Raw genomic sequence first — 27,009 nt, 5'->3', positions numbered from 1 at the left:
CTCCGCAGCAAACAGCCCATGGGCTGGAGGAGATATGGGCTGGGGGCCAAGGCCCACCCGGAAATGGGGAGAGGAATGTAAGGAGGAGCTAGAACTAGCAGTTCTGAATTCCTGGCAAAAGGCCAGGCACTAGGGAAGAGGGGGGAAGGGAGCCTGACAGCCTGGAGCTGCCTCTCTTTCAGGGGAGAGCAGTAATGGAAGAGGGAAGGTGGTAGCTAAAGGGAAGAAGACAGCAGGGGAAAAGGGGAAAGCCTCTATTTCTGGCAGAGCTCTATATATGAAGCTGGCCACTGCACTGATCATGGAGGCTGCTGGAGGAGGCAATGTTTCCTTCAACCCGGTTGAGATAGTGCTTCTACGCTGATCATGTACCCAGCCCCCACTTATGGGCATGATGGCTAGAGCAGTCCTGCTGGATCTGAAAATCTTGAATGTAAACTTCGTGAAAACCTTCCCCCTCCACCCACTGTAATCTTTTGTGCTCTCCATTCCTGGTCCCATCAGAGCTAATGCTGGGAAGAGGGGCCAGAGAGTAGCTGGACAATCACCTCTCTGAGATAATCTGACCTTCACACTGACTGGAACAGGGACAGTAACATGACAGGAAGCTGCCAAAAGTTCATCCCGTTAACATCATGTAACATATTAACCAGTTCCACAGAGCAGCAGTTACCCTAACACAACAGAACAGATGTGTGTGTCTTGCTTTGTCTATGCTGGCTCTTGTTCCAGATCAAGTTACCAGCACATCTAGACAACTTATTGCTGTCTAATGGGGGCCATGCTATTTGCTTCAGAATGGAGGTGAAAATCCATATAATGCACTATGATGGGTAATGTTGTGTCATGGAGGGAAATTTCTTCTTGACTTCTGGCTCTACTATAGTCACCTTACTTTGCAGCAGGAGGATCAATAGCTCTGGTAATTACCCTTGAAAGTTGCAGTATGACATCTCTCTTACTCATACTCCTAACCCAGACTCCAAATAGAGGTCTGTGTTAGAGGACATAAAGCATAATTTGTGGATTAAGAAGGGTACAGGGTAAAATGATTCTCTCTGTCCTTCCTATTTCCTACTATCCTCAGAAGTTTGCTAAGCTCAGGGACCTTAGAGTTAAGAAATCCAAGTGCAACGAGATAATAAACCTTCATTGGAGACCACCTCTGCCCTGCAGTGACCCTGCATGAGTGAGAGAAGAGGATACCAATGTATGCCTAACTTCTTGGGGACTGCACAAAAAAACAAAAACAAAACAAAAAACAAACAAACAAAAAAGACAGCCCAGGCTTGTGTTCTGCCTTCTCCATCTGGTGCTTTAAGGCTTCTCTGCCTGACCAGAAAAATTGTAATGCAGGAAGATCTGCCTTGCCCATGGAGAAAAGGGTTTGTACATGGGGCGGGTCAAAGCCTTTTGAAGATGAGATTTTACATTGGTTTGAACAGGCCAGAAGCTCGCCTAGTTGTACACGATCCTCACAGGAGAGAGTTGCAGGCCTGCATGCGGTAGGGAAAGCCAGGGCTGCCTCTCTCATCGAACTGTCAAGAAATCAGCTCACACAGGTCACAAGCTGGGTCTGGATCTCTGGGTGTGATTCCTAGCTGTGGGAGTGAATCAATGGGACTTTGATCTTAAATGTGCTATGTAGGCAAAAACTGAGGAGAAATGATTTTAGTCAATCAAGGGGGGCAGGTATTTAAAGGCTTGAAAATCCCAGTAGGCATGAGTGGACATGCACAGACACTGAACCACCTTCCAAAATCTGCCCTCAAGCTGCTTTGCTTCTGTCCCACTCTCAGAAGTGACTGTAGGCCCCACCTAGTAGGGCCCACCAGCCTACTTTCAAAGGTCACTGCATGACCCATGTGATTCAGCTTGTAGATGGTGGTATAGACAAGGCAGTGACAATCTCTCTCCTGCCATTTACATCTGCTGTGGGTACAACTGTGAAGGCCAATAGCCCTGCTTGAGTTTTTCGGCTGGAGTTTAAGTGGTTTCTTCTAAGCTCCTCAAGAACACTCCTGCAAGGTGCTGGCCTATCCACAGTGAGAGTATGCTTTAATGTTATCTTCCTGGATTTCCAGCAGTGAATCCAAAGTTCTGTCATCAGGCATAGCTCGAAGGGATAGGAGCCCCAATTATGGAAGAGCAGTCTTAAGTTTCCTGTACCTGAATCAAAAATCTAGCTCCATTCATTGATAGCATCATGGAGGTGCCAGTTGGAAGGGAGCTCTGGATGTCATCTAGTCCATCCTTCTGCTGAAAGCAGACTGATGCAAATGCTAGATCAGGTCAGCCATGGCTTTGTCAAGCCAAATCCTGAAAACCTCCAAGGACAGAGAATCTACCACTTCTCTGCTGACTTATTTCACTGTTGCATCAACCTCCTGGTGAAGAAGCTTTTTCCTAATGTTCAGTCTGAACTCCCCAAGCTGCAGTTGTGGCCATTGCCCCTTGTTATATTTTCTGCCCCTACAGAGAAATGTCTTGTTCCAATATGCTTGTAAGTGCCATTCAAGTAGTTGTAGGCAGCTATTCAATCCCCCTCCTCTTTGCCAGATTAAACAAGCCCAGCTCCCTCTGTGTCGCTCTATGAGTCACATGCTCCATTCTCTGGCCAATTTGGTAGTCCTCTATTGGATTTTCTTCAGGTTCTTCTTCTCCAGTTTCTTCACATTCCTCTTGAACTGGAGGGTTCATCAGACCAGACACATTCCAAGTGCAGCCTCAGCAATGCCACGGAGAAAGGGATTGCAACTTTCCTTGATCTGATGACATGCTCCTCCAGCATTCATTGCCGTTTACAGAAGAACTTACCTTCCAAGAATGTTAGTATATGTCAGTTGGCTGTAGCAACATGCTCCAGGAAGAAGATTAAAAGCTCTGAAGATATTTGTTCAACCGCTTTACATGGAAGTGAACATACATGCTTCAAATCTCTTCAGTATTGGGAAAGTTTGAATCTAGAGAGGAGCCAAGTGCATCACTTAGAGTAAAATACCTTCCCTTGAAGAATAGTCAACTTTTGAGGCAACCTGATGTCTTTATTTCACATTTCTTGATCGTCTCTTTAGAATGATATTGAGAGGATGTGTCTGTAGAATGGAATACATAAAATAGGTTAGCATGCACATAAAATAGGTTAGCATGCACTGCACTGGACAATCCTAGGAGAGGCAAAGTTTTTGCTCTATTCACAAGGTAAACCAGGCAAGCTCAAAGACATGCTGGCGCATCCCAATGAGCAAGAAGTTGAGAAAAGGGGGAAGGAGATCTGCATGGATGAACAAGCAGCTCTTGGCAAAACGCAAACAGAAGAAGGAAGTGTACAGAAGGTGGAAGCAGGGACCGGCCGCTTGGGAGGAATATAGGGACATCATCTGAGTATGCAGGGATGGGACTAGGAAGGCCAAGGCCCATTTGGGGTTTAACCAAACAAGGGATGTTGAGGACAGCAAGAAGGGTTTCCTTAAATACATTGGTTACAAAAGGATGGGGAAATGTGGGCCCACTGCTCAATGGGGCAGGAGCTCTGGTGACAAAGGATACAGAAAAGGTTGAAGTACTGAATGCCTTCTTTGCCTCAGTCTTGATGGTAAGACCGGCCCTCAGGAATCCCAGGCCCTGGAGACCAACGGAAAAGTCTGGAGAAAGGAAGACTTTCCCTTGGTGGAGGATTAGGTTAGGGATCCCTTAAGCAAACTGGACATACAGAAGTCCATGGGCCCTGATGGGATACACCTACGAGTGCTGAGGCAGCTGGCAGACATCATTGCTAGGCCACTCTCCATTATCTTTGAAAGGTCATGGTAATCAGGAGAGGTGCCTGAGGACTGGAAGAAAGCCAGCGTCACTCCAGTCTTGAAAAAGGGCAAGAAGGAGGACCCAGGGAACTATGGGCCAGTCAGCCTCACCTCGAGCCCTGGAAAGGTGATGGAGCAGCTCATCCTGTATGCCATCTCCAAGCATATGAAGGATAAGAAGGTAATCAGGAGTAGTCAGCATGGTTTCACCAAGGGGAAATCATGTTTAACTAACTTGAGAGCCTTCTATGCTGGAATGACTCGCTGGGTAGATGAGGGGAGAGCAGTGGGTGTTGTTTACCTTGACTTCAGGAAGGCTTTCAACATTGTCTCATCCTCATAGGCAAACTCAGGAAGTGTGGGCTAAATGAGTGAACAGTGAAGTGGATTGAGAACTGGCTGAACGGAAGAACTCGAAAGGTTGTGATCAGTGGTGCAAAGTCCAGTTGGAGGCCTGTAACTAGCAGTGTCCCCCAGGGGTCAATACCAGATCCAGTATTGTTCAACTTATTCATCAATGACCTGGGTGACGGTACAGAGTGCACCCTCAGCAAGTTTGCTGATGATACAAAACAGGGAGGAGTGGCTGATATACCAGAGGGCTGTGCTGCCATTCAGAGGGACCGCAACAGGCTGGAAAAATGGGCAGAGAGGAACCTCATGAAGTCCAGTAAAGGCAAATGCAGCGTCCTGCACCCCAGGAGGAATAACCCCATGCACCAGTACAGGCTGGGGGCTGAACTGCTGGAAGGCAACTCTACAGAGAAGGACCTGGGAGTCCTGCTGGACAACAAGTTGACCATGAGTCAGCAACGTGCCCTTGTGGCCAAGAAGGCCAGTGGTATCCTGCACTGCACTAGGAAGAGTGTTGCCAGCAGGTCGAGGAAAGTGATCCTTCCCCTCTACTCAGTCCTGGTGAGGTCACATCTGGGACACTGTGTCTAGTTCTGGGCTCACCAAGAGTCTCTGGGCAGAGAAATGAGCACCCGGAACAAACCTTTAAATCCAATCCAAATATTTGGCTTGGCCAGAACACCTCGTCCCATCATCACTACCTTCTCCCATTCCTGAGAACTGGAACACAATATAATGACCACAAATCTCTGTCATGCCCTACAAAACAGGTGTAGCAACTCAGCAGGGTACCTCCTCTTCCCCAGCCAGCTCAGTCCTGTACATCACCCAAGGCAGTGGACAACAGACACTTACAGGGTGTGACCTCCAGTCCTCCACCCAGGGGTATATATTCTACCACTGCCCCAGCTTGTCACACTACAAACTACAACTCTCATCCTGCTGCTCCAACCCACTCCAACCCCACAACGTTAACACTATGTTGGGCAAGTCATGCAAGTTAGTAATAGGTGTGCAATGATACTACCCCAGGTAACAAACTTCCGATTACAGCACGTATGATTGGTGGAAGAGGGTAAATGATAGGTAATTTTTTCTGTCCTAAGACGACTTAGGGGAGATCTTATCGATGTGTATAGATATCTGAAGGGAGGGTGTAAAGGGGATGGGGGCAGAGTCTTTTCAGTGATGCCCAGCAATAGGACAAGAGGCAATGAGCACAAAGTGAAACACAGGCAGTTCCGTCTGAACATAAGGAAAAACTTCTTTACTGTGAGAGTGACTGAGCACTGGAACAGGTTGCCAGAGAAGTTGTGGAGTCTCCATCCTTGGAGATATTCAAAAGCCGTCTTGGACACAATCCTGGGCAACATGCTCTAGGCGACCCTGCTTGAGCAGGGGGGCTGGACTAGATGATCTCCAGAGGTCCCTTCCAACCTCAACCATTGTGTGATTCTGGGATGCTCCCTCACCTACATGCATCATGGTAAAAACAAGCTGTTTCCTCACTGGGGTTCTCCAGTAAAGTAACTGTTGAATTTCCTTCTATGGACCCTCCTGCAATTTTGACAATGCGGGCAAAGTCTCAGGCATTACTTCATAGGGTCTGACAACTTTGGGGGAGTGAGGGACAGCATCTTTACCTTCTTTTGATAGTTGAAGGGACTCTGGCACAGACAAAATTATTCATCCAAAGTAACGCAAACAAACAGTGGGTAAACTGGATGAAAACTCAAGCTTTTTAGTCCCTGCTATGCTGCTTAAAATATTTCTGTTTTCTTCCAGTTTTCTTCCCCAGGTTTGACTGTTACAGGCATGGTTCTTGAAAAGCAGATCTACTCTTCCTGGGAACACTTCCAGCTTACCCCCCTCAGCTCTGTGAACTCTACATGAGGCTCAGTAGACATCCACTCAGCTGGGTATGCAAAGGCCTGTATTTTCTCCTTGCTCTGCCCTGATTCCTCCATGTGTTACTTCTATGAATGTCAAGCCTTGCACACCCAGAGATATGCAATGGAAGGTGTTCTGTAAGTGACACTGTGAGGAATTTGCTGCTGCATTGCAATTGGATTTCTCAAAACTGCAATAAGCTGCTTCTCCCAACCAAGTGATGCAAGGACAATTTCAGTTATTTGAAAAAAAATCGCTGGGAGAAACATAAGCCCACCTTACACAGTTCTGACTGTCATGTGGAAAAACCTGGAAAAGAATGCACATCTGCTCTCCAGTCATCCTAACAAAACTAGCATTCAGGTAGATTTTCTGCAGCATAAAGACCCCAGTGAGATCCCACTCTCAGTGTTAGCTGTGTTTTGTGCTGTCCCACTCCCCAGCTTGTCTCTGCTCTATTGCATCTGAAAGCTCCTTGTAGTAGGACTTTGTCCAGTGCTTCCTCTGTCTGCAGTGTGAGACAGTGGTGAAGAAGGAAAGACATTCTTGGTTGATTCAATTATAATAATGCACAATTAACTCTATTCCTATGACTCCAAAAGTCAAGGCTCTTGACTAGCATGGTCAAAGTTGGCCTATAAAACATTATGTGCAGCTGACAGAAATAGAAATTTCCAATAGAAAAAAGAAATGACACAGATACACACTTTTGGTCCTCTACAGTACTGGAGGTTTATTTTCGTTGTTGGGTTTACAGAAGTTGCAGTCTCATTTCACCTTCCTTTCTCCCATTCAGAGCACTGGGATGCAAAGGAGACACTGGGAAAAGTCTGTTTATATGTTACTGGCAGCAAACAGCAGGCTCCATTTTCCAGGTCTTGCTGGCACCAAACAATTCAGACAATGGGAGAGGAAATAAAATCTGGTGCTCAGCAATGGAGAAAAACAGCCAAATCGATCTCAGAGATCTGAGGACCTAGTGTGTGTTGTGACAAAAGCCCTAGCCCTGGACACGATGAGGAAAGACAAGGACAAGAAATACATCCTAGATCTCATCTGGTCACAAACAGCAGTAAACCAAGAGATACAGATGTAGTACTGAGGATAACTCACCCTTAAGGGCAACAAGCCTGTCCCTGCACAGCACCTTGGTCAGGGTATGGAAAGAGCAAGGAACAGACCTCACTCTTCTGTACAGCTTTGGTTTGCAGGATCAAGATCGATCTGTGCCAGTGATGAGATAGCTGTGAGACAAATAAGTATAGGGATTTATCTAAGAGCTTTCTCACAAATCCATGGAGCAGAAAATTCACAACTGGACGCCTGAAAGTGATCTTTCATCAGGACAACACATTGCTGCACAGGGCTGTTGAAGAGGACCCTGCAAAAGACATAGAATAAAAGTGAGACCAAGCAGAATGCTGAGATTGTCTTCTGGAGGCAAGGAAGAAGAAACTTCTGATTTTGAAAGGTGAAGTCCAGAGGAGGTGACAGAACCCAGCTTCCAAAGGGCAACTATTACAGAAGGAGTAATGTACACCAAAATAAACTATCTACTTCAGAGATTGCATGCCCAAGTCATTTTACCATTGTGGAACCCAAATCCGAATTACACGGACATGATGGCCTGCAATGACAGTGTCGTACAGCCATTAGCATGTGAATGGCAATGTTGAGAGCTTCACTGAAAGATGATGGCCTTCAAGGAGCTTGCAAGAATAGAAAACTGAATTTATGAAAGGAAATAAGCCAAGTAGATAGAATACTGACCTACTGAGAGCATGATATTTGGCGAGTTTCCTTGAAAGTGGGAAGTGTTAGAGACTAACTCATTGTATTGAATGCTAGAAAAAGGAAAGGGCCAGGTCACTGGAACAAATCATAATGTGTTCCCTTAGGCAGAATGCTGAGTTTTGTCCAAGGAAAGACTGAGCCAAAATGAAAGTTCTACCTTGGGTTGGCACCAGCCAAACAACAAAGGGCCAAGTCCTTGCATCCACTCTATGACACTGGCATTTGGCATGCCCAGCTGGTCCATATGCTTTTCTGCCTACGCAGCTGTGGGCAGTGCAGGCAAATAACCTGAATGTCTAAACAGCTGGACAAAGCAGTGAGTGAGATACTAACATCACCTCTGCTTTTTACAGGTCCATGACTTTACAAGGTACAGGGCAGTAAAAAGCAGGCCTTTTGGAGTTCAGTGAAATACAGGTGATGGTAAGAAAAAAAAATCTGCCCAGGAAGAAAGCTTCTTAGATCTTATGCAGGAGTTCTGGCTGTCTAGTGCATCAGGCAATCTGAATTAGCACTGTTGTTTTTAAAATGGAATCAAACTCACTTTGTGCCGTTGAGTTTAGAGCCATCTTCCCAAACCCATCCAGAGCCTGTGCTGTTGCTCAGTCCAATCCAGAAACATCCTGTTTGAATACTCTTGAGCAGGTCCTAGAAGTGGTGAGGAATTATAGAGAGACTAATCAGAGCCAGCCTGAAAATGTAAGTAAGAATGAGTCAAGAGAAGAGAAACCAAGCTACTTCTGCCCCGCCTGCTTCTTTTGTGGCTGACAATACTGTTTCCCCGTATCTTCTAATCAGAAAGATCAGCCCTGCAGATCATGTCTGGAGTAACCAGTGTGTGAACACTCATGAGGAAGTAAGCATGCTTTCAGGGGTCCTGGGCTGATTCTTCACAGGACATTTCTCAGGAAACTAAGTGAACTAAATGCACATCAGTCTCCTGGAGTTTCCCATACAGAGCACTATGTAGGAATGTTTGTTACGAGTATTAATACTAATGCTCTACTACGTATCTACATAGCCAATACACAGCATTACCAATCATAGGGTAAAATCAGGTTACAGCAGGAAGTGAAGGCACCAAGAGATCTCTGCGAAGAGCTCAGGACCAAAGCTCATTAAAATTTTATAAAAACTTTCCTCCTACATTTTTTCAGTGTTCATTACCTTTTGCCTAACCTTTAACTCCTCTGTTAAAGAAGAAGCCTGTTATTGTTAAAAGGTGAAGCCTGCAACAGAAATTCAATCCTAAAGTAAATCCTATAAAAAAAAACAAGAGAGAGAAAATTGCCTCTCCCATATTTGCAATGAATCCCAACAAAAACAAGCTTTCAGTGACTGGGCTGGGCTCCATCCTTATTTCCTGCTGCCATAAAGAAAGCTCCAAGGCAGACATCTTCACACAGAAGCATTAACAAAGCTGGCTTGGTAAAGTGCTGGGAATAAGAGTTGTTTGAGGAATGTCTGAGTGTTGCTGGTGGCTTGGGAGTGGTTGTGCTTCCATCCCTGGAAGAGGGAAGGGACACTGAACACTGACAGCCTTTGCAGCACAGGGCATGTGTAGGTAGGAAAGTCCTGCTTATGTGGGGAAGTGTTAGCAGGGATACTGGGCAACACTCAGGTAGCAGAGACAGTGGTGGGAAAGCAGCAGGACCATGGAGGCTTTCTTCATGCAGAAAAATGGGTAATTGGAGAGGATGGTTGTTTCTTAAGGAGTCAGGATTTACCTTAAGCAAGTGCGAGGGCCTGGTGCATTCTCCCAGTCCAGCAGAGAGCTGGCTTTGTAAGTCTGCAGAACATCATACAATGCAACTTCTGTCCAAGGACTGAAGCATTCTAGCCACATTCACTGGACCTAAGCAAATAAGCTCTGGCTTGTACAGAGCCAGATCAAGTGTTTCTGCTCCACTGGTGCAGACGTGCCTCACTTCCCTCATGATCAATGACCTCAACCCATTTCTTCAGTGGTCATTAATGCCCTTGCCCCCAAGAAGCACTTGCTAGAAAATGAGCAGTGGAATAGACAGGTTTTGGTATCACTAGCACAACTGAGTTCTTGGCACGGAGAGGAAGTAAGCATTGAAAACAGACTGAGAAAGAAATATCTGTGCATGAAGACAGGGAGTGGCAAGTGTCACCGAGTAGGAGCTGGAGCGGGTTGCAGGGAGGAGAGTATTCTGAGTAGCTGCTGATGACCTTCCCCTCTCCTCCGTCCCATCTGCTTCTTTGCCTGCTGGGAACTTCTTAGATGTACACTGAGACTGGAAGTGCACTATAATGTCACAGTCTTAAATCCTTCCTCTGTTTTAACGTTATGATATTGCCAGAATGACAGCACCACCCAGATGCCTTGTTATTTGCAAGGAAATGGAAGGTCCTCAAATAATAAGACTGTAAACCATTACCATTTCCCTGGTATCACTGATCACCAGGAGATGAGCACCCTGTGCCCAGCAGGATTCTTGGCTGGAACTCCAATCCTTCCTCTCTTTGGAGAAGGTGTAGCAGCTCCCTCTGTAGGCTATCCACTGCTCAGGGCAGCGTGGATGGGAGTCATCTGTAAAGGAATCAAAGTACCAACTATTTTTTACCGTTAACCAATCTGAAGGGCACTTGCAAGCAAGGACCTACTGAAAAGCAACTCTCTTGGATAACGCCAAGGCAGAAATCACAAGTCAGGATAAATATCTAAAAATAACAAAACATGAACATGTAATCTCAGGCAGGCCCTTTGTGCAATTTCCACATCTTTGTATATGAGTCACATGCACTCTGCTGCTGATCAGAGGAAATACCCCTAGATTTCCTCTGAATTGCTCAGATACTTGAGAACCAAACTTGGCCATCTGAAAGCAAAAGACACTTGGGGTGTGCAAAAGTAAGTGAAAAAATTTCATCATTTTGTGGGTATGGTGTGATCATATCACACATCAGGTGAACAGATTTTAAGCAGCAAACACTAGGCTCTATCATATGGTTTAACACCTTTGGTGTGCATGCAATCGTGTTATACACCTAACATATTTGTTTTACAGTTTGCCACAATGAGTACAGCAGGCAGATCTACAAAGAGCATTCAGTATGTTTCACTGCTTTTTGCCACAGAGCCTGAGATGGATTGCCTGGGGTTGGCACAAGGAATATATTCCTCAAAATACAGGAATTAGAACTGGATAGGTGTTAACAGCTGGTAGACAGCTAGAACAACTTCTTGTTTAGCCCGATATAATGGAGTTCAGGATCTGAACTCTTTTGCTTAGATGAGTCTCCAATCCCTTGCTCTTGGGTGTTCACACTCAGCACCCCTTTGTGTACTTACTCATCTTCCAAATCAAAGTAGTCGCTAAGGAGATGCTCAGTATCCCAAAACCTATAGCCAAGCCCTGTACAACTGCTGACCACAGACGGGGAGCTATGAAAGACAAAAAAAAGAGAAAAAAAGAGAGAAAGAAACATGGTGAACAGAAGCCACAGGAAAACGAACAGTTTTCGGTAGTTTCCTTGTGTCAATTCTCTAAGGCAGTGGCATGTTCTGTAAGGCTTGGCAGTTCTGTAAGGAACTAAACTATTTAGAACATCCTTGTCCCAACATTCAGGATAGATACAACAGAGACTTTGTTTGACATGTTGCAAGTCTTCACCTCTGAAAGAAAGAGAAGGGATGCACTATAAAATCTTTCCACAAGTCCTTTAGTAATATACCCATGCTCTGTGTCTTCAAGAATGAGCTATGCACATTCTATGCTCTGTGCATCACAACCATTCTCCAGGGTAACACATTTCTGCATAAACTTGACACACTGTCAGGGCCCTGAGGCCAAAAACAGGCCTTATTGGTCCTGTCCAGCCACAGCTACTATTTTCTGGTTTGAATGCAAAACCAAGACCTTTCTCCCAGCTCTCTCAGCAAAAGCATCCTGTTCACAGACTTAGTCACATAATTGTGTTCCATCTTCCCAGGACACTCCCAAGTCAGCCCTATGTTCTTATCCATATATTTGTTGTGGAAGTACCAGGATGAGGGGACCAGCCCTGCAAGGCCTTTGGATGTCTCTCCACATTTTCATCACCACTACCAATTATTACTTTCTGCCCCTGGCAGAAAGTGGTTTCTTAGTGCAGCCTCCACCATGGTCTAGAACAACTTCCTTTCAAACGGCAGGACAGGACTGCAATTTAGAGGACTAACAAAACCATTTTCAGATAGTAAGACCAATTAATTTCTGATCTAATCTTATTTTCCATTGTCATGTACTGGAGCTTGTGTTTGACCCAAGAGATGTTCAGTTGCTATAAGCTGTTTGAAATCTCAACACTAAAATCTGCTCTCCCAGGGATGGAGAGAAGACTACATTTACTACCACAGCTGAGCTTTAGGGGGTTTTGGTTTGCTTGTTTTAGTTATTAATCTCAATATTACAGCTGAATAGACAATAAGACTTTCCATAAAGCACGGAATGTGCAGCTAATAATTGCTGATATTGAGGGATCGAAGATTCTCCTGTGTTTATATATTAAGTTTATATATCACATCCTTTTATTGTAGTATGCCAAAGCCTTCTATACAAATGCAATGGCAAAGTCCCTGGTGGAGCTCATGGAATCTCAGATGCTTTTCTGTTTGTATTGTCACAAAACCTAAACAAGCATATTTGTACTGCTAAACAAATGCTAGGCGTCTAAGGAATAAAATAGAAAAAAGTGAAGCCCTAGATTTAACCAAAGATACTGCCACAATAAGCATATCAAAAACTTGATAGAAGGGCTGTGAGTAGTATGTTATAAAACTAGAATACAAAATACACAGGGAAGACAGAGGAGGCTGGGTTTTTTTTCAAGAGTCAAATTAGATTAATAAGTTAACTGCATCAACAAGCAACAGTTAGAGGAACCCCGCAGACCAGGCAAATACCAGTAAATACACAGGATTAGAATTATATATGGATTGCCAGACAAGGATGATAACAGCAGTCATGGACTGGTGAAGAAAATAAGAATTACAGTGAAAGAAGCACAGAGATAATGACAGGCATCAACTAATAGCATTAAACTAATCAAATGTCATGTCAGAATATGATGCTGAGACTAAGTGTTTAGACAACATCAATAATCACAGAGCAGCAAGTCAGGAAACACACAGAAGTGGAAGCAGCTTGTGACTGTGTACATGCCCTGGCTTACCATGATTCCATCCAATAAATTCTCTGTCACAGTGACCACAAAGGCATTGAGATTCAACATCTTTGCAGGAGTAAAAAAAAGCCAAAAAATCACTGTAGTATAATAATTGCAAAATGGGAAACTTCAGGAAAATGAGAAAGTGTGTTAAAGACAAATTAAAATGGATAGCTAAAAGAATAAAGTTTTTTTAAGCAGTAGTGGGGACTATTTAAGGATCCCATTGTAGAGGCTGAAAACACACACACATCACATGTCAAGAATACTGTGGAAACATCAAAAAAAAAAATCCATGGTGCTAAAACCAAAGGGAAAAGGTCTTCACTCAAACACAAGAATGCATCCTTTAAGATTAGGAAGGTTGTCCAAACAAGGAAAATAGAACGGATCATGAACTCCAGCAGATCAGTGTTAAACTATAGAAAGGCAAAGAGATTATGGTGGGGAAAGATCACTCAGTATTTAGCCTGCTATTATGCTCTTTCCCCAAGGTCTAGCTATTAGTCACTTGCAGGGAAATGTTACCAACCATGATGGACCTTGAATAGACTAGAAAGGGCTATTCCTAAATTCTGTTCCTCGACTCTGTTTGAGAGACTGTGTTTTGTTTCTTACTTGTATTAATTTATTTTTATCTTTAGAGAGGTTTTTAGGTTTACTGGTTTTAATAGCTTTTCCTGTTTTACAGCAATATATTTTACACCTGCGGTTTTGGCTAAAAGGAGTTCCCAGTGTAACCAGGGAAACAGTGTGAGAGAGTTTAGTTGTGAGCACCATTCTTCTGGTAGAAAGATGTTTCCTAAGACAAAGGTTTTGAGTGTTTCTTGAAGGCCAATCAGCCTGGACTTGCAGTATTTTCTAGCTGCCTCACTTCTGATTAAAAAATATCAACATTTATTTTAAAATTATTATTGAAGAATAAAAAAAGCTTTTCAGTTACAAAAACAGAATCCTCTACTTTACACATAGAAGGACAATGGGAGAACTGAAGATCTTGAACTAAGTAGCTGTTCTCTCTACCTGTTCTCTATTCCTCTTGTAAGGCACCTTTGTATCTATGGTAACTTAGTTTTTGCCGTCAAATTAATCCTCAAGTTAATGGTGTCAGCCTGTGGTTAAGTGGCAGGGTGGAGCTGCTTCTCTGCAGATTACAAACTGAAAACTGAGCAAAAGGGGATAAATATCTGTTGAAACATAATTCTTTTTTCTGAGACCACACTTCTGAGCAACTGAGCATTCGCAGTTCTGTTTTCCTTCCTCTCTTGCATCTCAAAGAGGGTGTCGCCTGCATCCTCCAGATCACTGTTCCTGATTTTAGGGAAAACTACTTCCAGGACAAGGTTACTGGAACAATACACAGTGAAACAGCTAATCCTTAAATGTTAGCCCAGGTATCTGAGCTGGTGCCTACTAGCAATGAATAGAGCTGTTCATCCTCTATTGTTTCAAACCAAATGCAGAAAAAAAAGGAACTAACTTGAAACAGTTCAAAACAAAATCCCAGTGCATCTCCACATCCAGAAGAGGAGAACAGTTCACTTTTTTTTTTAATGAAAAATATAAGAAATGAAAAAATATGCAAATAATGAAAAAAATAGGCACTTACATAATTTATGAGGAAAAAAACAGTATGCAACTGACGGGAGCAAGTCATATTGAAGCTTTCAAGATGAATTTGAGCCTCACTTGAATGGCAGTGCTCAACTCAGGGAAGTGGAATAAAATTCGATAAATTAGCATTTTTCTCTTAAATGGAGTCCCTGCAGTTCCCCTTTTTAAAACAGACTCAAGAGTCTGTGCTTGACCTTCAGCCACTGGAATATCATGTGAAGCTCCTTCTGGGAAAGAGAGGGAGAAGTAGCCAAGATGAGTCTGAAACAGAGGGGGAAAGTCTGAGTGGAGCATTTAGAAATATTCTCCTGTAGTTGTCTGGGATACTGTGGAATAATCTCCCCAAGGGAAGACAGAGGTGGTCTAATTTGATATTTAGTGTAAAAATCCAATGTTATAATTTTCCTGTATAAAAAATATAAAGTTAGATCTGTTAGAGCTCTGGGGAGTTAACTGTGATAAACTGTATTCATCCACAATATGAACCAGTATTTTTAGGTTTGGGAGTCCAGATTCAGTTCAGAAACTGAAAATTGCTGTCATTTAGTAACTCAAGTCTTCAAGGACAATAAGAAGAATGTCATTGCACTGTCCCAGATAGATCCCCTCAGCTCGTCTCTACATTGCTATCACAGCAGCATGACTACATGGGGCAGGGTAGGAGGATTTGAGGGATGAAGACCTGGTTCCTTGCTGTTACCGCAAGCATGCTGCACTGGTGAACACTGTCTCAAGTGACTACTGGACTGGTATGCTGGTAGTGTGGAATATTTCAAACTCTCTGGCAGCCAGAGAGAACACAGCTAGTGCAACTATTCATGTTAGTGGAGTCTATGTGAGCCAGAACCAGTTGTTTTGACCCGGTTATACTGGGTCACAGGTGTGATTCAGTAGTAAGGGTGTGCTTAAGAAAGCACAGATGAAATAAATAAAACAGAGAGGCGGGGGGGGGGGGGGGGGAAAGCATGCAGAGAGAACTGAAAGTCAAAGCCTTACTAAAGAAAGGTACTTAAGCTGTGCTCAGAGCAGCAGTCCTTTGCAGGCAGAAGGGAGCCAGAAAATAAATAAATAATATGCACAGAAATATGTGTTCAAATAGTAGTTTCCTCTTTTCAGGCCCTCCTTTTTATCTCAGAAGGAACAGTTTGCCTATGGAGATTTGGAGAAGAGGAACATTAAAGAGAAAACTGTAAACATCTCAACAGGGTATCCTGGAATACCCACCTTTCATAGGATTGGATGAGCACAAGCAGTGAGGAATGAAGGGATGCTTCTGCATTTTCTCATGCATCTGAAAACATGCCTAAAAGCAAGATCACCTTCCAAGTAGGTTCAGTGTGGCTAGCAGATTATAACTTTGGGAGTTCTGTGCCAGCATTGTTTTTATAGCTCAGCAAGCAATGGGGCAGCACTAATAACTGAAGATGTATACAGTTACTCTGAACGGGGCACACAAATATATTCCAGAGTAAGATCCCTGGTTGCTATAACAGCTCTGAAAAAAGTTATGGACAGCCAGTAGTGTTGCAGCCAACACAAAGCACTTCACCTAAAGCATACAGGCATTTAGAGGAAAAGCAATCAACTTCTAGGTAGGAGACATTTATAAAGGTCACCAATGCAAAATCTCACTATTCAAAGGCACAAATAAGGGGCCAGAGAAATTGTTCAGTATGACACTTGCAGAGTTTAAACAGAGGGAATGAAATGGAAACTAAGAAAGAGAAAATTTAAAGTACTAAAAAAATCTTCCTGATAGTAAGCTGCCATGTAGAACTGTCTCAGAGGACAGGCTGAAATTTTGCTTACTAGGTAGTATATAAAACTGAGAAAAGCAAGCACAGAAAAAATGTATCACAGAACAATCCTGCAGAGCCCCATGGGAGAGAGAATGGATGATCTCATACGTCTCTTCTGTCTCCAATCTCTGATTAGCATATGCCTTTAATATTTTTCTGTAGCCACATCTCACCTGCCCTTCAAAGAACTATTGCTGACAAGCAGACAACTTTAAAATGTGCAAACCTCTTTTGGTGAAAGGGGTGCCTGAAATGAGTGCCCAGCAGGAGACAATGAGAGGAGTCTGATGGAGAGAGGGAAGGGAACAGTGCTGGGTCTCTGGCCCATTGGCTTTTGTCACAGGAGAATTCTCAGATAATTTTAAAATCAAAGCTACAGCACCCTGAGCTGGTTACTCAAAATCTGTGGCCAGCTCAGAGTGAGTTTGCTAGATATTGTGGAAATACCATGATATAAAATCCTTTGTTCGCCTCCCTCATCTAGCTTCCTTACCTGTCCTTTCCCATCTAGCTTTGGCCTGCAGTGGAGGGGTCTGAGAGAACTTGAGAGATGTATAGATTATATCTTCACTTGTTCCTGCTGCATAAGTTTCTGACCTGCTTCCCTCCATGCCAAAGCAAAGAGTGTGTATGACAAGATGTTTTGATCAGGCTGTTGAGAGACGGGGTTGTTGGTCTGTGAAACAGAAAACCTGAGGCTGCATTCAGAAGACAAGAAATGTGAAGTTGCAACCTATACCTACAGTTGTGCAAAATAAGCAAGCTCACACCAGAATGGAGAGCACTGGAGGTGCAACAACTTCCATTTCCTAATCTGCTGAGGGGTGACTATATATAAAGCAGTAGTAAGGGGAAGAGGTGATTAATCACAATGTTAATGGGTTTTCTAACTCTGAAGAACTCCCTCTCAGGAAATGGCATGAAGCAGGTGGATAGGGATAGTACACGGTAAAAAGGACCAGTGGGATAAACAATGGCTACAGCAAACTGGCAGTCCTATTGCTGTCAAAAGCTTTAGAGTGAAGTAGAGGTGCACACCATGGTTTTGAGAAGGAAGCCTGTGCACTTTGGACACTTACTGGGAACTCTTTCTACACCCAGTACAATGTGTGAAGGTGCCTAAGACACAGGCAGGCACTGAGAGCTAGCATCCCTCAAGACGCTCTGAGTTAATATCTCAGCAGCATCAGAGATAAGAGGACAGGATAGTTTTCTTCTGCAGTAGGAATGGTGGGGAGTACCAATGCTTCTAGCATGCTAAGAAACCCCTTTGTTGCATGGCTGCCTGATTATCCTTTTGGGTCTGGATTCTGATCCCCTCCAGTTCCTGCTCAATTTGAGGATGTTTGCTAGGTTTGGGGGATACACCTTTCTTACTGGTACAGCCCATTTATGGGAATTGCCTGGGCATTTTCACCAAAGGGCTTTGCCATGTTTTTAAGTTCTAAGACAGGGATGTTTTCTGTCTGTCCTTGTGGCACACTGTAAATTGGAGGAGTGGTTGTGGGGGAGGATGTTTCACTCAATATAGATTGCTGTGGACAATTTGCAACATGTGCATGTCCAGGAAGATAAGGACTGGCTATTCCTGCAAACTCTTCCATCACACAGTTGCCTCTAAGGGTGGCACATTGCATCTGTGAGATTCCTTCCAATCCTGTGTTTCTATGTGGGGCCTTTAGATGGGAAGACAGGGAGTCTGTACTTGAGGGAAAGGGGGAGTTAGAAGAGATCAAAGAAACATAAGAAGAGGAAAGCCTCCTGAGTGCTTTGAATGGATATTAGGGGAGTCTAAAGAGAGCTGTCAAGCCCACACAGGGAGAATTTGCTGTAGTCAGGATGAGAGCTTAGCTGGGAATGTAATCTGTGTGGCTGGAAAAAGCTGACAAGATTTAGAAGCTGCTTAAATGCCCAGACCAAGGGAAAAGGGCTGTGATCAAAGAGGGACCACTGGCTGGCTGCAGGGCCTGCATGTTAAGGAAGGAGCATGGCATTGTTATTTGTGAAGAAGCAGAGAAGTGAAGGCTGGTGTGGAAGCTCTGGTTTGATAGGTTTTACCTTATTCTCTCAAATATCAGTGATAAGTTGAGTTCTTTGTTTGAACAGGAAACAGTGAAGTGATCACACCATAGGAGGGTATAGGGGCAACACAGTTAATATCTAATTGTGAATATAAATACATCTGACTTCTGCTACTGAGATGTCTATGCTGTACTCCCAATGGAATCAATAATAGGACACAAATCAGCAGTACTAAAATGATCAGTTTGCCAGGAGCCAACAATGTTCCTTCCCACTACTATCAAGAAGCATAGCTTTGGGAAGTCTCCCAAACTCCTCACAAACAAGTGGCTTCTCTAGCATGCTTACAGACTCACCGAATCAAAGATTATTTTCCTACTAAAAGGTGAGGCAAGCCTCAGAGATCTCACAGAGAACTTCTGTCATTTGTCCCCATCCCTTCTAATAACACATCTCTGGAAACCAGACTCTTCTATCTCAGCAGTGAGAGTATGACTCAAGAAGAGAGGTATCTTTCAGATGGGTCACTCTCAGATCATTTATAGCCTTATAAATCATAGTCATGATATTCAAGTCCACCAAGTTTGCGCGTGATCAGCCAAGACCTGGAACTTGTCTGTGGCAGAAAAATTTGCAACAGCTGTGGGAGACACCTTTAATCAAAAATATAACAAAACAGCATGCCAGGCAGGAACAAAATCAGAAGGACCAAAGCCACAAAATGATCTTATGAACGATGGTACCCCTTGCCAGTTAAACAAGAAATCATTCTGGAAGTACATAAGTGGGATGGCAAAAGCCAAGGAAAGTGATGGTTTATTACCATCAGTAGAGGTGATGAGGGAAAAAGGCAAGCTACGGCTAGATGATGCTAAGAAGTATTTTTTCTTTATTGGTATATTTACCTGCTTATAGTTGATCTGAAGCTGTATTGAGGACAGGGGTGAGATTTCAGCTTCAAAGAGGAAAAGTTAGAAAGTATTAAATGACATGTTTTCATCTTGATACCTGGTTCGCTTCAGCCTACAGGACTGGCTCTGACTCTGGGCTCTATAGTGACTCTTAGGGCGTTCTGTAGAGCAGGAGAAGAGAGTACTAATGGCAATTTAGTACCTGTGTTTGAAAAGACACAAGAAAAAGGATGAATCCCAGAAAAATACCAGAGCAAGCAAGGTGTTTGTAAACACCTGGAAGAAAAAGGTAACAACTGAGATCAACTTGCCAGGAATGAGTTACATTAAGCCAATCTAATTCTATTCTGCTTCAGAGTAACTAATCCTATAGGCAGAGAAGCAGCAGAAAATCTTAGATTTTGACTTTACCAAGGTTTCTAATGGTGCCTTGCATCCTGTTCTCATGAACATGTTCTAGAATAAACTACAAAAAAGAGGGTGCAAAACTGTCTAGAAAACCATACCTCAGAGATTAACTGTCAACAGTTCACTGTCAACAGTGGAGAGAGGTACTGAGTGGAACGTGACCAATACCAATCTCTGTTAAGGACATGAACAATGTGGGGAAAAGTACAATTGCTAAACTGATGACAAATGACACCAACTTGGAAGAGCTGCAAGTTCACAGAAGTGCACAGGCTGACCAGATGAGCCAACGGGGAAAATAAAAGGGACACCATTCACGTCCAGATTGCAGGTACAGATCCGCACACGGCTGCTGGTATAGATAACTCCTCCGCTGAGGCAGCGGCGCCGTGGCCCAGCAACCGTCTAGCGCCCCAACAGCCGCCCCGCGCCGTGCGCAGCCGCATTACAGCCCCCAGCAGGTACCGCGCGCCGCCTGAGCCGACAGCAGAGGTATGTTCACGCGGTGGGGCGCCGCACGTGACGGTACCTTGAAGGCGCCACGAGGAGAGGTACAGCGGAGGCTTCTCTGCCATTGGGCTCCCGCCTCTAGCCGCGCTTCTCAGTGGCTATTGGGTGGGAGGGGTTAGTGGGCGGGCACTATGTGTTCCTTTCTGCCGGCCCTCATCACTCATTGGAGAAGATTAATTTGCAAGTCGGGGAGGTCTGCACGACTCTTTCACCGCCCGTTGGACGTGGATGGGGACGAAGGCGGGCTCCAGCGGGGCCGCTTTATTGGCTGGGGAGAGCTTTAGAACGCGCCTCTTTCCAGCCGCACTCCTCATTCGGTGAAGACTCTAAGGAGGGCGCGGAAACCCCAGCGGCTCCCGGGTTCTTATTGGCGGAAAGCTGTGGTTCTGTCATCCTCTTCCTGCTTCCGGTCCGGGAGGGGCGGGGGCAGGGGCAGGGGCGGGGGCGAGCGAGCGAGCGGAGCCGGCTGGCTGGCTGGCTGGCTGGTGGGGAAGGCGGCAGGCGGCGGAGGCTTGTCCTCCTCCCGCGTCAGCGGTCCCCCGGGAGGCCTCGCCGCCGAGCGCGCGCGCGCAGCGTGGGCCGCTCGTGAGCTCTGACTGACTCTGAGCGGGGCCGTGTCTGCCTGCCTGCCGGGCGGGCGGGGCGAGGCGAGGCCGCGCGTGAGGGGGGCTGCCACGGCACCAGGTGGGGCGCGCCGCGCGCGGGGCGGACCTGCCCCTCCCCGAGCCCTGAGCGCGGCCCGCGGCGCTTGGCGGGACGGTTGGCCCCAGCCGCGACCGGCGGGGTGGGAGACGCGGTGGGGACGGTGCTCCGGGCCGTGCCCTCACGTCCACCCCCCTCAGCCCACGAGCCTCGGCGGCCGCAGGGAAATGAGAGGCTGTGGGGGGAGGGGGCGGTCGCGTCGGGCTCCTGGGACTGCCGCGGGGTGAGACTGCTCCCTGCCTCGAGCCCTTCGGCGTGGTGCTGCGCCGCAAGCGGGCAGCTCTGTTTCAGCGATGGGCAATGGCCTGTGTAGAGGTGCTCTGTACTGAAATCTGTTTGCCTGAGGGATCCCAGGCAAGGGGCAAACAATAGTATTATGGCATCTCTTTGCACCTTAGCAAGTACATGAGTTAAATGTTTGCAAACAGGTTGCCCAGAGAAGTCTTCTCTAGTAGTAAGAGAAGACTTCTCCTTGCTGTCTTGTAAGAGGTAAATCATGAGCTGTTGAGTCAAGGGCTTCCCCAATTAAGTATGTCTAACCTCTTTATATTTACATCTATGATGATTAAAATGTTGGCTAAATAGTTGTAACTTCTCATGATGGACCCTGTGGGGGTGAAGGATGATAGTTATATTCAGCAAAACAGGCTGTCCACCTAAAAGGCTATCTGTCCACAGCTAGGTGCTTACTAAATTGTTGGTCTGTTGGTTAGCTCCCACCAGCATGTGGAACTATGCTGAAGTCTGTGATGGCAGAAGCAGAGGGGAATCTGTTGTGTAACTGCACGGGGGGGATGGGGCATGATCACTGAATGGTTCATGTATGATTACAGCAAAAGCCTGAAAGCCAAAGTTCCAGGTTTCATTCTCATCCTTGCTACTGCCTCTTCTGTTTATCTTACATAGACTGTTTCATTTTCTTTCTTCCCCCCTGTAAATGGAAGAAAACTGTTCTGTGAAGTTGCAGCTTTGTACAACTAAATGCTTTCAGATTCTCAGCTAACGTAATTAAAGAAGGATAATGTAATAATCGTTCAGTTATTAGGATTAAGGAGCTTGAACAGGCAGAGCCTGACTAATCATAGTTGCTGTACCCTGCAAGCTCTTTACACAAGAGCTGCTGAGACAATTGATTAGAGGGCTGGTAAATCATTTTCTGCTGGCTGGCTTCTCAGTGGGATGCAATAATAAACAATGGCTTATGTCTGAAACTTATTCTGGTGTTCAGTCTAGAGCTTATTGGTCTCTGCTTTGGCTGAATCAATGCTAATTAATGAGTTCAGCGGCAAAACTTAGAAAAGAAGCCCAAAGAGACCCTCTGTATCAGTGAATTGTTTTTGACTGTGCTGAACTCTGAGGTTTCTTGTCTCATGGGAACTTTGAGACATTTCTAGGTTTTGACTTCCCCCTTTTTGCAGTCCGGAATGAGTAAGTGGCCAATTGCCACCTTTTTAACTTTCAGGTTAGCTTGCTAGGTGATGAAATGGTTAATCCTTTGTGTTCTATGTGGTTGATATGTATCCAGGATGTCATCAGCTTGGCATACCTCTGGTCTGTTGGTAGTCCTTGTAGCCCTTGTTGTCAGTGTGTGGGCTGAAGAGGTGAAAGAGAACAGCTGTGATGTGATTGGTGATCAGAGCAGCGAGTCGCAAATGGAAAAAGCCCTGCTGAAGAAACTGGAACCTCTGAGCCAAATGAGGTACATTGCAAGCACATATCAACTCACTGCAAGTCTTAGGTCAGGGAGATCGAAAGCTTTGAGGCCAGACTGTAGAATGGGCTCCCCATGGTATGGGCTGTGGCTGGCTCCCAGGGTCCTGAATGACTGCTTTCGGCCTATTCTTTGTAGTTCAGTAGGCTATCTGTTCTCTGCCCTCTCTTTGTTGCAGGTTTAACACGACTGTGGAGCTAGGCACAACAGAAAATTACACCTATCACTTCAGAGTGTGCAGGGAGGTCGACAGCTCCTTGCATGATTTTGCTGGCCTAGTACAAATTGATAGAAAGACTGGGAAGACTACAGTGGTAGGAAGAATCAATGAAACCCAGGTTTTCAATGGAAGTAAGGTTCCACTTGATAACTTGCTTGCTCAATGTCTGCCTTTTACCTTTTGGTCTGAATCTATAGCCCATGTTCTTTTTCTTGGCAGGTGACTGGATCATGCTAATTTATAAAGGGGGTGACTCATATGGTAGACATTGCAGTGGTGAGAAGAGAAGAGCTGTGATAATGATTTCTTGCAAGCGGGAGGTTACAGCGGTGAGTGACATATGAGGTGGGAGAGGTTATCAAATGGTCAGTTATCAGCAGAAAGGCTTTGAGGAGGCAGTGAGGTTTTCTTCTGTTTTCCGGTATCCATTGCATAGCTGCACCAACAGTGATAGAACTACCTTCTTGTAAATTTCAGCATGCCTAGGCATGTTTTCACAAGACTTGACTTTTCCTAAATTAGAGTTCATTCAACATTATTTCGGAAGAGCGAGAAAAGGAGCAGGAGTGTTTCTACCTCTTTGAGATGGACAGCAGTGTGGCCTGCCCAGCTGAGGATTCCCGCCTGAGCATTGGCTCCATTCTGCTAATGATGTGAGTTATTGGAAGGGCTGTTCATTCCTAGGCCATAATCTCCAGTGCTATTTAGAAACATAGCAAATGCTGTACTAGACTAGACAATTGTAGTACAGCTGTCTGCAGCCACTGTTAAGTGCTACTGTATTTCTGAGCCTTTGCGCAGAAGTTGTTGCTTAAAGCATGATGGTGTAGAGCTGCCCTGCTCCCTATAGGCATTCTGCTTCCTACTTTACAGACAAGCATACTGAAACATGGAAGGTATGACCTCCTGAAATTGTACTCCAGCTCTTTGCCAGAGCTGGGAATTCAGCTTTACCAGAGCTGGGAGTCTTTACTCTCCATTTTCTGTGTTTGTGCTTAGAGGCATGACTTCATGTGATGCTGCTGAAAGATTTATACCTGCAGATCAATATTTTTGGGTACCTTTCCTGGCCTGGTCTCTGTTTGTTGCTCTCTTCTAAAATGGTGCTCAGTTACTTGCTCCAGTACCAATTTAAGGCAGGTAGCTGGCTATGAAGAACTCGTCTGTAGAATTTCCTCAACTCTGACTTTAGATTCTGTCTTCCAGATTTGCTTCACTGATTGCAGTCTACATCACTGGTGGGTTCCTCTACCAGCGCCTAGTGGTAGGAGCTAAGGGCATGGAGCAGTTTCCTCACTTTGCCTTCTGGCAGGATCTAGGCAATTTGGTGGCGGTGAGTGAAAAAAATTTATTTTTTTGCAGCCTGGCCCATGTGTTAGTGTATGAAGAAAATGGCAGTTGAGACTTGCCTTGTCTTCATGGACTGTGTCTGGGTAGACCAACCACAGAGTAACCTGAGGCAGAAGAGGGTGTGTGTCTTATTCTGTAGAGTGCTTGCTTCTTAAATGTTAAGAGTCTGATTTTCTCCCCTGTGGTGCTGATATCCTGTGATTGCCACATAACTACAGCATGTGCTCATTAGTGGCTAACACCTCTTGGGTAGGAATGGTAAGCTGGGGACTGTGAAATGTTCATGTCTGGTTCCCTGAAACCCTTCCTTGGTCACCTTAGGCTATGTTGTTTATCCTTCACTCTTGTCTCAGTGTGATGTCGCTGCATACTATTAATTGGTACCACGTTCTACCCCAGAGTTGACCAGTCTTCAAGACTGAGTAGTATCTCTGTATGCATGCTCCGCTTACCAAGACAAGTTTTGTGGATCTGTCCCAGATGGTTTGAGGACAGGCACAATCTCTTAACAAAAGAGAAGTCATAGAAGCAGCTTTGCTTTGGTGCTAAGTTAACTGTATATAGTCTGATTCCAGTGCTCTAATAACCTGTATTTGTAGGATGGCTGTGACTTTGTCTGCCGATCTAAGCCTCGAAATGCACCAGCTGCGTATCGTGGTGTGGGTGATGACCAGCTGGGTGAGGAGTCAGAAGAACGGGATGACCACTTGCTGCCAATGTGATAGGCTTTCAACACTTTTCTCTCTTCTTCCTCCCTGTCTCCCTGGTGCTCGTTTAGCCAGGTGCCTCCCAGACAGTTCTCCTCTTGCTTCTCATTTTCTTTAAACTATTTGCTTTTGCTCTTTCTGGTGTGTCATGTTCTTGGCATCATGAAAGCCTCTGGGTATGAGCACCACCAGTCCCTGAAGGCATGTCTTATGAATAAAATGCTGTTTTAGGCTTTCAAGGAATGCAGCAGAGCTGGGGGGAATATGTGTTGAGTGGAATAGGAGACAGCAAAAATGCATATTCAGCATTCAGTATTGAGCAGGGCCAGGAGATGAATTATTGAGAAGGGCATAGACGGGTGTAAAGAGGGGGTGGGGAAAGGAGACAGTGGGTTAAAATAGCTGAGATTCTAGGAGGAGCCTTTTATGTCTCTCCTAAGGCTTATTAGATCTGTAAGACACTGGCTTTATTCTTCACATGCATTTTTTTCAGCTTTTCTAGCTTCTGCACTGTTACGCAAGCCATTTTCTGCCAGCATAACCTACACAGGGTGCTCTATGCCAAACTCTCTGGGGATGAAAGAGGCATTAGCACTTCTCTCCTTTTCCTAATGGTAAAGTGTTGGAAAAATACACACCAGTTCTTTTGAAGAGATGCAGAGAGATGTAGGCTATCAACACGTATCCTTTCAGACTGGAAAGGGACAATGCTTGAAAACTATGGGAGTTAGAATACTGTTTCATGTCTTTCTCCTTCAGTCCAAATGACATCTTTGTCTTCTCAGTAACTGGGAAGTTGAAGGAAATGATGTGCTGCTAAGTAAAAGGGACATGTGCTGAAGGTGAAACAGAAATCAGGGCAAAATGAGAAAGTTAGAGAGAGCTGCAATTTGGGTTGTTAAAAGCCTTCCTGAGGTTAACTGCCCACACAGCTCAGTCACTGTCAGAATTCTGATCATATGCTTTTTAAAGTTTCATTGTCTGGTAGAGGGTTTTTCTGTGAAGCTACTAGATCTTTTTTCCTTTCAATAAAAAAAACAAATATAGAAGCCAAGGATAAGAATGCTAGCGCATTCAAAACTGTGTAAGGGACTCCTGAGCTTACAGTCAGTTTGGATAAACTACTGTCCCCCTAAGCATGATTCAGGTTAGTCTTATAACACTTGCCCATTGCAGGTGGTACTTGCATGCTGCTACTAGCTGGGAAAGATAACTTTCCCCTGGGGCCAAGGCAGCTTTAGCTGAGTTGTAAGACTTAATTGGAGTGTTCAGGTACTTGGCACCTTGTTTTCTAATTGCTTTTCATGTGAGGGGGTTAGACTCTAGCAATCATCTTCTGCCACACTGTAAACTGTCAGAGACCTGCCTTCAGTCTTGAGGACAGAGACTGAGTAAGCCACTGCTGCTAACAACAGGGAACAGAAAAGGTTTATGCATTCTTACACTGCAGGTGCAGTCTGAACAGTGAAACTGAGAAGCAAGTGACCCTGCCTTCTTGCTGGATTGAGTGGGCAAATAATTCCTGCTTTGACTTTTGTTATGGTCTCAATCTTTCTCATAACATGGGAAAAAAAGGAAGTCACTAAGTCTGCTGTTAATTTTTTTCATGGTGGTGTTTAAGATAAGTTGGGTTTTTTTGTACAAAACATAACTCTCAAAAATAAAACAATCAAAACCTGAACAAGTGGTGTGACAGCAGCTTTCTTTGGTGCCAGGACAATTTTGTTATCAGAGGTGGAGGGTCCTTACTATATAGTGTCTTGTGCCTGAATTACTCTTGGCAGGAATGGATAGCCTCTTATTAGCATAGGGTCATGGCTTCTACCTTGTATCAAGCCAGTTCCCTCAAGGCTTGACAAGAAACACATCTTTCTGGATTGAAACTTAAAAGCTCTGGCAGTTATGGATCAGAAAAATCTCCAATGCTGCCTACTTTTCTGCAACAATAAAATCAAAAGTAACTTCTTGATAAAAGATGAGGGGCTTTAATTGTTTTGGGAGGATGATATGATGAACAGATTAATGGTCAGGTTGGGTGG

At 44.7% G+C, this 27,009-nt stretch overlaps 2 protein-coding genes across 3 annotated transcripts; one reads left to right on the top strand and one right to left on the bottom strand.

Annotated features, from left to right (window-relative positions):
• Positions 1–6,754: 6,754 nt before the first annotated feature.
• LOC112994449 (killer cell lectin-like receptor subfamily G member 1) lies at positions 6,755–20,599 on the bottom strand. Its single transcript, XM_026118798.2, has 5 exons — positions 20,300–20,599; positions 11,161–11,253; positions 10,247–10,398; positions 8,386–8,489; positions 6,755–7,428 (listed from the first exon to the last, which is right to left on the bottom strand). Exons 1-5 carry the CDS (start codon positions 20,343–20,345, stop codon positions 7,317–7,319), a joined length of 507 nt encoding a protein of 168 aa, XP_025974583.2. The 5' UTR covers positions 20,346–20,599; the 3' UTR covers positions 6,755–7,316.
• A 71-nt stretch (positions 20,600–20,670) lies between these two features.
• On the top strand, positions 20,671–26,654 carry M6PR (mannose-6-phosphate receptor, cation dependent). 2 transcript variants are annotated; one of them, XM_064518557.1, is made up of 7 exons: positions 20,671–20,689; positions 22,508–22,681; positions 22,872–23,044; positions 23,133–23,242; positions 23,436–23,566; positions 24,120–24,246; positions 24,863–26,654. In XM_064518557.1, the coding sequence occupies exons 2-7, from the start codon at positions 22,509–22,511 to the stop codon at positions 24,983–24,985; spliced, it is 837 nt and encodes a 278-aa protein (XP_064374627.1). In that variant the 5' UTR covers positions 20,671–20,689; position 22,508; the 3' UTR covers positions 24,986–26,654. The 2 variants fall into 2 exon arrangements, with proteins under 2 accessions (XP_064374627.1, XP_025974580.1); XM_026118795.2 differs by lacking the exon at positions 20,671–20,689 and adding an exon at positions 20,705–20,964.
• The last annotated feature ends 355 nt before the right edge of the window (positions 26,655–27,009 follow it).

This window comes from Dromaius novaehollandiae, chromosome 1 (assembly GCF_036370855.1).
Source record: "Dromaius novaehollandiae isolate bDroNov1 chromosome 1, bDroNov1.hap1, whole genome shotgun sequence".
In the NCBI taxonomy this organism is placed as follows: domain Eukaryota; kingdom Metazoa; phylum Chordata; class Aves; order Casuariiformes; family Dromaiidae; genus Dromaius; species Dromaius novaehollandiae.
Note: the sequence above shows the minus strand (reverse complement) of the source record. Positions and strands in the feature narration are given on the sequence as shown.